At 31.4% G+C, this 9757-nt stretch overlaps 1 protein-coding gene across 2 annotated transcripts in view; it reads right to left on the minus strand.

The window, feature by feature from the left end:
- Positions 1–535: 535 nt before the first annotated feature.
- Positions 536–9757, minus strand: part of LOC111710074 (epidermal growth factor receptor kinase substrate 8) — a 16156-nt gene continuing 6934 nt past the window's right edge. For both annotated transcript variants that reach the window (XM_023484107.1, XM_023484099.1), the window contains exons 15-26: positions 8944–9005; positions 7632–7775; positions 7022–7119; positions 6377–6437; positions 6129–6234; positions 5771–5858; positions 5270–5439; positions 4824–4978; positions 3793–3861; positions 3399–3468; positions 1850–1945; positions 536–719 (exon numbers count right to left, since the gene is read on the minus strand). In XM_023484107.1, coding sequence (XP_023339875.1) covers positions 551–719; positions 1850–1945; positions 3399–3468; positions 3793–3861; positions 4824–4978; positions 5270–5439; positions 5771–5858; positions 6129–6234; positions 6377–6437; positions 7022–7119; positions 7632–7775; positions 8944–9005 — 1288 coding nt within the window. In that variant the 3' untranslated portion in view covers positions 536–550. The remainder of the gene's footprint in view (positions 720–1849; positions 1946–3398; positions 3469–3792; positions 3862–4823; positions 4979–5269; positions 5440–5770; positions 5859–6128; positions 6235–6376; positions 6438–7021; positions 7120–7631; positions 7776–8943; positions 9006–9757) is intronic.

Consider the following 9757-nt stretch of genomic DNA (forward strand, 5'->3'; position numbering starts at 1 on the left):
TATTCTAAGTAACTATTTCTTTATTCTATTATTGAATATTACATAATTAATCACAACAGTTTTACATATAATCGGAAAATGATTTATTGAAATTATTATAATTGATTTCTAAATATTTAGAGGTCAATGATTATGAACCTTATTCAATCAATTTGAAGGATATATAAATAAACAAAAAAGCTTAGTCGGTTAAAAAAAATATGCATAAATATTGGTCGATATTGTTATAAAATACATTTAAAGAAAACCGGGCGGATATACAATTATTAACTATACAATGGGTAGAAAACCTTTTTGGGGGGGGGGGTTAGAAATTTAAAGTAGGAGGGTCCAATCAGCTGAGCTTAATTCATTTGGTGAAGATGGAAATAAAATTAAAGTGTAAGCAACAAGACTTCTTGTATCTATACTTCCTTTTACGCTGTTTTCTCATCGGTTCCCAGAATATCTTCAGTACTTCCATTTCTTTTTGTTTCTGCTCGTCTCTTCGCCTTCTCTAGGATTGCTATAAATATTAAGCATTGAAGTAAGTTTACACAATTTCAGCTTATCAGTGTCGACTCATATTCACAAAAAAATTAAAATAAGAAAAGAGAATTTTAAAAAATCCTCGAAACTTGTTATCTACCTGGGTATATTTGGTTTGGTTTCTTGAAAGTGTAATTTGACTGTCCAATCTTCCTCCTTCCTCTTTGCCGAACAGTATTTCCAAATCTTTCCTGAGATTTGAACATAAAATATCAAATAATGAATGAAACCATGAGGTAACACATCGATACTGAAATCCCTAATTAGCCATTTAATAAAATATTATCCAGCTGTTTACCTTTGTATTGCACATATCTGTTTACCAGACATATTACCCAGCTGTTTACCTTTGCACAACAAGGATCTGTTTACCAGACATATTATCCAACTGTTTACCTTTGTATTGTAAAGATATGTTTACCAGACATATTACCCAGCTGTTTATCTTTGTTTTGCAAGGATCAGTTTACCAGACATATTACCCAGCTGTTTACCTCTAAATAGCAAGGATCTGTTTGCCAGGCATATTATTCAGCTGCTTACTTCTGAATAGCAAGTATCGGTTACCAGACATATTACCCAGCTTTTTACCTCTGAATAGCAAAGATCTGTTTACCAGACATATTACCCAGCTGTTTACCTTTGAATAGCAAGGATCTGTTTACCAGACAGATTATTCAGCTGTTTACCTCTGAATAGCAAGGATCTGTTTACCAGACATATTACTCAGCTGTTTACCTTTGAATAGCAAGGATCTGTTTACCAGACATATTACTCAACTGTTTACCTTTGAATAACAAGGATCTTTTTATCAGACATATTACCCAGTGTTTACCTTTTTATTGCAAGGATCTGTTTACAAGACATATTACCCAGCTGTTTACCTTTGCATTGCAATGATCTGTTTCCCAGATATATTACCCAGCTGTTTACCTTTGTATAGCAAGGGTCTGTTTACCAGATATATTACCCAGTGTTTACCTTTGTATTGCAAGGATCTGTTTACCAGATATTTTACCCAGCTGTTTACCTTTGTATAATAAGGATCTGTTTACCAGATATATTACCCAGCTATTTACCTTTGTATAGCAAGGATCTGTTTACCAGACATATTACCCAGTGTTTACCTATGTACAGCAAGGATCTATTTACTAGACATATTACTCAGCTGTTTATCTTTGGACAACAAGGATCTGTTTACCAGACATATTACCCAGTGTTTACCTTTGTACAGCAAGGATCTGTTTACCAGACATTTTACCCAGTGTTTACATATGTACAGCAAGGATCTGTTTACCAGACATATTACCCAACTGTTTACCTTTGAATAGCAAGGATCTGTTTACCAGACATATTACCCAGCTGGGACTGCACTTTCTCGCTGAAGCCTTTACCAATCAGCCAGTTCCGGACCTCTCTAAGACAAACAAATTTATAATTAGAGCTTAGGAGTCATGTTTCGAATCACAATTTCTGATTATTATATCATTTGTTCTGACTTTTTTACATTAATGGTTTACATTAATAGTTTACATTAATGGTTTACAAAAATATTTCGGAAAAAAACATACTCATCAAAGTACTATACACTATAAACATACTCATCAATGTACTATACACTATAAAATATACTCATCAATGTACTATACACTATAAACATACTCATCAATGTACTATACACTATAAACACATACTCATCAATGTACTATACACTATAAATATATCCAGGATCATATAAACAATATAATATCAGATAAACCTATCTAGAGGCTAGTCGTTGATCTATAAATATATCAGGGATCATAAACACTATAATACGATCTACCTAGAGGTTGATCGTTAATCTATAAATATATCCAGCATCATATAAACACTATAATAAGCCTATCTAGAGGTTGATCGTTGATCTATAAATATATCAGGGATCATATAAACACTATAATAAACCTATCTAGAGGTTGATCGTTGATCTATAAATATATCAGGGATCATATAAACACTATAATAAACCTTTCTAAAGGTTGATCGTTAATACATAAATATATCCAGGATCATATAAACACTATAATAAACCTATCTAGAGGTTGATCGTTGATCTATAAATATATCAGGGATCATAAACACTATAATATGATCTACCTACAGATTGATCGATGATCAATGAATATATCCGGGATCATATAAACACTATAATAAACCTATCTAGAGGTTGATCGTTGATCTATAAATTTATCCAGGATCATATAAACACTATAATATGATCTACCTACAGGTTGATCGTTGATCAATGAATATATCCGGGATCATAAACACTATAATAAACCTATCTAGAGGTTGATCTTTGATCTTTAACTTTATCCGGGATCATACACTATACTAAACCTACCTAGAGGTTGATCGTTAATCTATAAATATATCCAGGATCATATAAACAATAAAATATGATCTACCTGGAAGTTGATCGTTGATCTATAAATATATCAGGGATCATAGCCATTATAATATGATCTACCTACAGGTTGATCGTTGATCAATGAATGTATCCGGGATCATAAACACTATAATAAACCTATCTAGAGGTTGATCGTTGATCTAAAAATATATCCGGGATCATAAACACTATAATAAACCTACCTAGAGGTTGATCGTTGATCAACAAATATATCCGGGATCATACACTATACTAAACCTACCTAGAGGCTGATCGTTGATCAATGAATATATCCTGGATTATACACTATACTAAACCTACCTAGAGGTTGATCGTTGATCTATAAATATATCCGGGATCATACACTATACTAAACCTACCTAGAGGTTGATCGTTGATTAACAAATATATCCGGGATCATACACTATACTAAACCTACCTAGAGGTTGATCGTTGATCAACAAATATATCCGGGGTAACATAAATATCTAAAGGTTTTATTTTCTCCTCTATTTTATTAAACTTTGTTATTAAACTTTTTTAAACTTTCATCTGTACTCAGACATTTCTTCAACTGTTTTTAAAAATCTAAAAGGGAAAATGATTCTTTTAACTTTAACCAGTCTTTGATCCATAAAATAATTTGTGCGTTCATTTGTCAACCTTATTTTAAAATATGATCCCATGGAAATTATGATATATTAGTAAAATTAGGTTAACAAATGGCTACCGGAAATTATTCGTATTCAAATTCTGCTTATTTGTGATTGTGACCATAAATTTCCCCCCATCCCCTCATCTTGGTTTTCCTATCTAATATTCAAGTTTAATCCCTGAGTAGAATGAGAGAACATGCTTGAGTTCATCTTGCATAGAGAAGGTGGACTGGATGGAGTTGCTCCCTGAATTAAAACAAATTAGGAAAAATAAATAAATGTCGTCATACTTTCTAATTTTCTGGCAATAGTCCCATTAGCATGGGACACAGCACTTGTTCATTGTAAACAGACCCATTTCACCTAACTAGTGATTTATTTTAAACTGATATGAGTATATCTACAGAGTATAGGAAAAAATGAACAAATAAAAATGATACCAATGAATCATAGAAACCCGGAGCTCTCTGACAGACTCTCCACCTTTCATTTGCCTAGAACGACGAGTTAATCTTCCGTCTTCAGACTCTTTGTGAATACTGACTCCATTTCGGTTTTAGTCCAGGCTGATTATATTTTCTCCTTCTAAGCCGTGGATCATGCATATTGGCTTGAATTGAAACTAGGATCTCGAGCAACGGTGGCTTCGGTTTTCCAAGCATTCAAATATGCGTTCAAAGCATGTTTTCTGGTTTGGCATTATCTAACGACAAATATTTCTCCACGTTGGCGACTTATCATCCGCCCCACTTTCTGTCCAACCTATCGCTATTTACAAAAGAGCTAATAAGCTGTCTTGTTTATAGGTCGGACTACTTGCAATCCAAGCTTAGCTCCGGGTCCGTATGAGGACTGAAGAGGTTACATCAATAGAACTATCCCTAGTCTGAGCTATTGAGCTCACACTGGTTACATCTTAGTTCCGGGTTCGTATGAGAACTGAAGGGGTTACACTCCATCAAATTCACTTAAGTATTTCTATTCCACAGTTTTATGGTTATTTCTGTATACATTTAATATGGATATTAAAATACTAAAAGAACTTAACTCTTGTCATCAACTCTAATTTTCAAATTCGTATCTCTTTGCAGCCTGATGATTTCGAAATATAAATGGTCCACAACATCAGGTTGCAAAGATGGATTTGAAAATTAGGACTTGTTGCAAATATTCAGCTCCGTTTTCCAAGAATAAAAATTACTGTTTACTTTGAGGTTTCCTCTGTTTGATCTCTATAGGTCTGATTGAAGGTTGCCTGGCTGGAAGAGGGGGTGGAGGAGGGGGCATGCTTGGAGCTGGGGAGGGGGACCGACCTCTGGGACTTCTATCTGGACTAGAACTAGGTGATCGGGAGGGTATTCTTCTAAACAAAAAATTACATCTATTCTGAAAACATTTGAATTATGTCTAAAAGTAAGAAAAGAATCTGAAATTTTTTTAAATATTTTTTTTTATTTATTAAAATTCATCTTGGTTCAACATTGAATTCATCTAAGATCTTATATAAAGACAGGATAAATTCCAGTTAAGCTACAAAAAAGGAAAAATTTAAATTTTCGGAGTCAACCTAGTTAACCAACCTTTTTTTTTTTGGGGGGGGGAGAGGGGAACCAGTCACCAATATTTGAGTCAAGTATAAAATAAAAATGTTTACCTTCCTATTTTCTCCAGTTTCTCTCTTTGATCTCTAGACCTTCTCTCCTCCTTCTCCCGTTCTGCTTTCTCCTTCTTCTCCTTCTTTTCCTTCTTCTCCTGCATCTCCTTCTCCCAAATCTTCTCCGCTGAGACCAGAGTGGTGAGTAGGGTATACGGAACATAACCAATCTATACACAACAGATTTATCATGATCAAACTTGACAAAGAACGTAAAATTAATTAAAGAAACTTAAAAGAAACTAAAAGTAAAATTAATTAAAGAAACTTAAAAAAAACTGAAAGTAAAATTAATTAAAGAAACTTAAAAAAAACTAAAAGTAAAATTAATTAGAGAAACTTAAAATAAACTGAAAGTAAAATTAATTAAAGAAACTTAAAATAAACTAAACGCATCATATTCAGTAAAAGATCAAATGTCTATCGTGAATGTTGTGCATTATATTGAAGGGTCATTTAAAAATTTCGTTGGTGATCATTTTAAATTTGAAAAAAGTTCACCTTGTTGGATGAGTCTCGACAGCGCCACCATTTTTTATCATTATTTAGAACCTCAAGATATTCTCCTTTTCTAACATTCAATTCCTTACTAAATACAATATTATTAACATATAATTTAACTTTTTTATGGTCTATGAGTATTTCAATAGCCTTACCATGAGTATTTCTATAGTCCAGACAATGAGTATTTAAATAGGCCTTATGCTTATCATGAATATTTCTATAGATCTGACCATTGTCTAAAAAATATCTCATTCATTCTTCCTCAGATAAAAGTTTAAGTGGTATCGTTGTTAATTAGACATGCTACTCTATATATATGTATCTTCACTTGAGTCTGTACCATGAGTATTTATACCTGTTATGACCGTTCCAAGGATGAAGAACAAGTGCTATGAGAGCGTCTCTTTCTAAAAGTTTGTCACGGAAACTTTCAAAATCTTCTTTTTCTTCCTCATCAAATTCTAAACAATTATAAAATAAATATTAGCTATTAAAGTTCACTGCTAAAAACATTGTTTAATAGTTTTTAATTATTTGAAAGTGTGTATTTCTTTAATTGACGGAATTATTAAAAAAAGTACAAAAGTAGATCAAACAACGAACCTTGGAATCTGCCACTGCTAGCATCGCTTCCATAATCGCTACCAACCATTTCGGAATTATTCTGAACAAGCAATATGTTTAATACTTCAAAAAGGGCAAACATTATTTTATGTGAGATCATTTTGAAAAGATTTAGGATTAGAAAGTCTGAGTTTGTGGAAAAGACTCAATTCCTTTTTTTCATAAATTTTCATAAATTATTTTTCTTATTTTCGGAGTTATTTTATTAAATGGCTTGTCTTCTTAAAATGATAGGATTTTTATCCAAACTAAACAAACTAACTCTGGGTAAGTGACTTAACTCAATTTCAGTTTTATAAATGAAAAAAAAATTGTATCATTTTTGGAGCTACAGATCTAAAATATTTAAATAATTGAAAACCTGTCTATAACAAATTTATGTAAAAACATGTTTCACGTCACCACGTGATAATATTTGTCAAAATATTTTGTTTATCTTTAAATTTGTCAGACGTACTTTTTGAAAGTGTCACACACGATCTCAACGATCTCAACTCAGAGATCAAAAATCAAATATGGGAGAGGAAACACCTTGTATATTAGACAAAAATAGCCCATCCGGGATAGGGTTTACAAATGGAGAAAATATCGAATAAAACCATAATTAAGTTATTTTCTACTAACCCTGTTTCTATTTGAATCTGCACTTGTCCTAAATGAGTTCTCTTCTGTTCTGTATCCTTTATCTTCTCTTCTGTATCCTTTATCTTCTATTCTGTATCCTTTATCAAAACAATATTTACAAAGTGAAGCTCTGGACTTAGCATAAGATAATATTATTTTGGATCCTATTAACACTGTGTAAATTAGTAAAAATGAAAGTAGTAAAAAGGATTTAGTATAATAATTTTCGAATTACACGTATACGTCTGTCTTAATTGTTGATAAAAACATGGAATGGTATTTTGCAAGATTAATTCTGCAATACAGATTTTTAGGAAGTTATATTCTGGCTCAAGGAACAATACAGAAAGAAAAAAAACATGAATTCATGTCGAAATTAACAAGTTTTTGTTTTTAAGCGTAAAAGTATTTTTGTTGTTCCAGAGGCCGAATTTAAAGAATTTGAGCCTCGGCTTAAATTTAAGCCAAGGCTCAAATTTGGTTGGCTCCACTAAATATTGTATTTAATTTTTCAAGGATTTAAGCTGGCGCTCAATTGACCCGGTTTTTTAGGGATTTGAGACGCGGCTTAAATTCATTAAATTCGGACACGGTTCTAAATATTTGTTTCCTTGATCCATCCTTCTATCAGTGTAAGGAGGAGGACTACTTGGAGACCGGATTCCATTAGTCGGCGATCTGACTACGCTGGGTTGGGATCGACTGATCGATCTTGATTTCCCATCAACATCGTCTTCTTGGAAATCAATATAACCTATATATATAATGATATGTGTTTTGTTACATAAATATAGTTTGAATTTATCAAATCTTTTGCCGCCTGTCGACCAACAATATCGACTCATGATTATATACCCTCAAAAGGGACGTTATTTTTCTAACGTCCCTTGGGAAAATTAATTATATTAAATATTTTGGAATTAATTAATCATATGCAATTAAATGTTTTGTATTATAAGTAATCGTAAACCAATTCTTATTAAATTTATCAGAACTAATTATGTATCTTTATCAGAACTACATATGTTAATGTATCTTTATCAGAACTAAATATGTATCTTTATCAGAAAAGAATGTATCTTAGTTTATCATTTCGACAACGCGTTATCTAATTTTTTCGTTTCTAAATTAAATGTAATCTTGATACATTATCTATATATAAATGATTTTTTTTGTTATAATATTTTTCAATGCTTTAAACAGTAAAGCTAATTCTCCCCCCCCGCCAAAAAAAAAAATAGCAGAATATAGAATTCAAAAAAGTAAATATAAGTGGCATACACAATGAAACGTACTGCATACACCCATAGAGAATAGAATATATAGAGAGGAATAATGTGAAGTACACCTGCAGTATGGAAACAGTGCAACAAAATGGCCGTTTTACACTTTTTTCAAGTAAATTCCTCTCTATATATTCTATTCTCTATGCATACACCTTAAACGAATATTATCTATAAAGTTCAAACACTCTGTTTAAACAAACAAAATAATCCTTCCGATAATGTTATCATGATATATTGCTCTCTTAGAGAGCTTTAAAGATTACATAGACTTCAAACTGGGATGTGAAATCAATGAGTTTCATGTTAGTTATAAATTAGTCGATATAAATATTTAAGCTGCTGGTATTATGTCCCAGTATAATGCCAGCGCACCTAAAGACCTATGACTGCATGCAGTACGAAGATGAAACATATTTATTTAAACAAATTTTGAGCGAGCAAAATTGTGTTTTTAAGCTTAAATCGTTTAACTGATAAAACATTTCTTTCTAGATTTTCGTCTTTTTAAAGATCGAACTTAAATTTTGTTTTATGAATGTCGGGAATTTACCAAGCTTTCCTTTTATGTAAATTACATTAAGTATAAGAGAGATCTCTAGCGGTTCTTTTATGTACTAACATAATATTAATTTCTACCTGGGGACCAGCCGTCAGAAAACAGGGGTCGATACGGCACAGTACTTCCATCATACTCATTCCTTAAAAATATATTCATAAATACCAAAACATTTAGGTAAATTTGTAAATTCTTGAAGTAAAGTATTTATTTCAAGATAGTATGATATATATATTCTTGATGTAAAGTATGTAAATTTATATAAAGATAGTTTAAAGTATATTCTGAAGTAAAGTATTTAAAGATAATTCTGTATATTTTTTAAGCAAAAACATAAAAAAAACATAGTCTTGTATATATATGATGTAACGTTTATAAAGATAGTTTTGTATATTCTTGATGTAAAGCATACACAGATAGTTTTGTATATTAATGATGTAAAGTATATAAAGATAGTTTGTATATTCTTGATGTAAAGTATATACAGATAGTTTTGTATATTCTTAATGTAAAGCATATAAAGATAGTTTTGTATATTCTTGATGTAAAGTATATACAGATAGTTTTGTATATTCTTGATGTAATGCATATACAGATAGTTTTGTATATTAATGATGTAAAGTATATAAAGAAAGTTTTGTAGATTTTTGAAGCAAAGTATTGCTAGGACCCATGTGTATATATTGTATATCTTGAAAAATTTGATCATAACTAATCTGTAAAGCAACCTGCGCAACACTTTATTGCGTTTGTTTACTCTGAATACCATTTTACACCAAAATTAATAATTTTTTGTTTAAAATATGACACATAAAGTTAAGAATTACCGAGTGGCATTTTTTTACGATGAGTTTGTGTCATCAGGGGCGTACTCAAAAATTTGTCCATGGGAGG

This window comes from Eurytemora carolleeae, unplaced genomic scaffold (assembly GCF_000591075.1).
Source record: "Eurytemora carolleeae unplaced genomic scaffold, Eaff_2.0 scaffold136, whole genome shotgun sequence".
NCBI lineage: Eukaryota > Metazoa > Arthropoda > Copepoda > Calanoida > Temoridae > Eurytemora > Eurytemora carolleeae.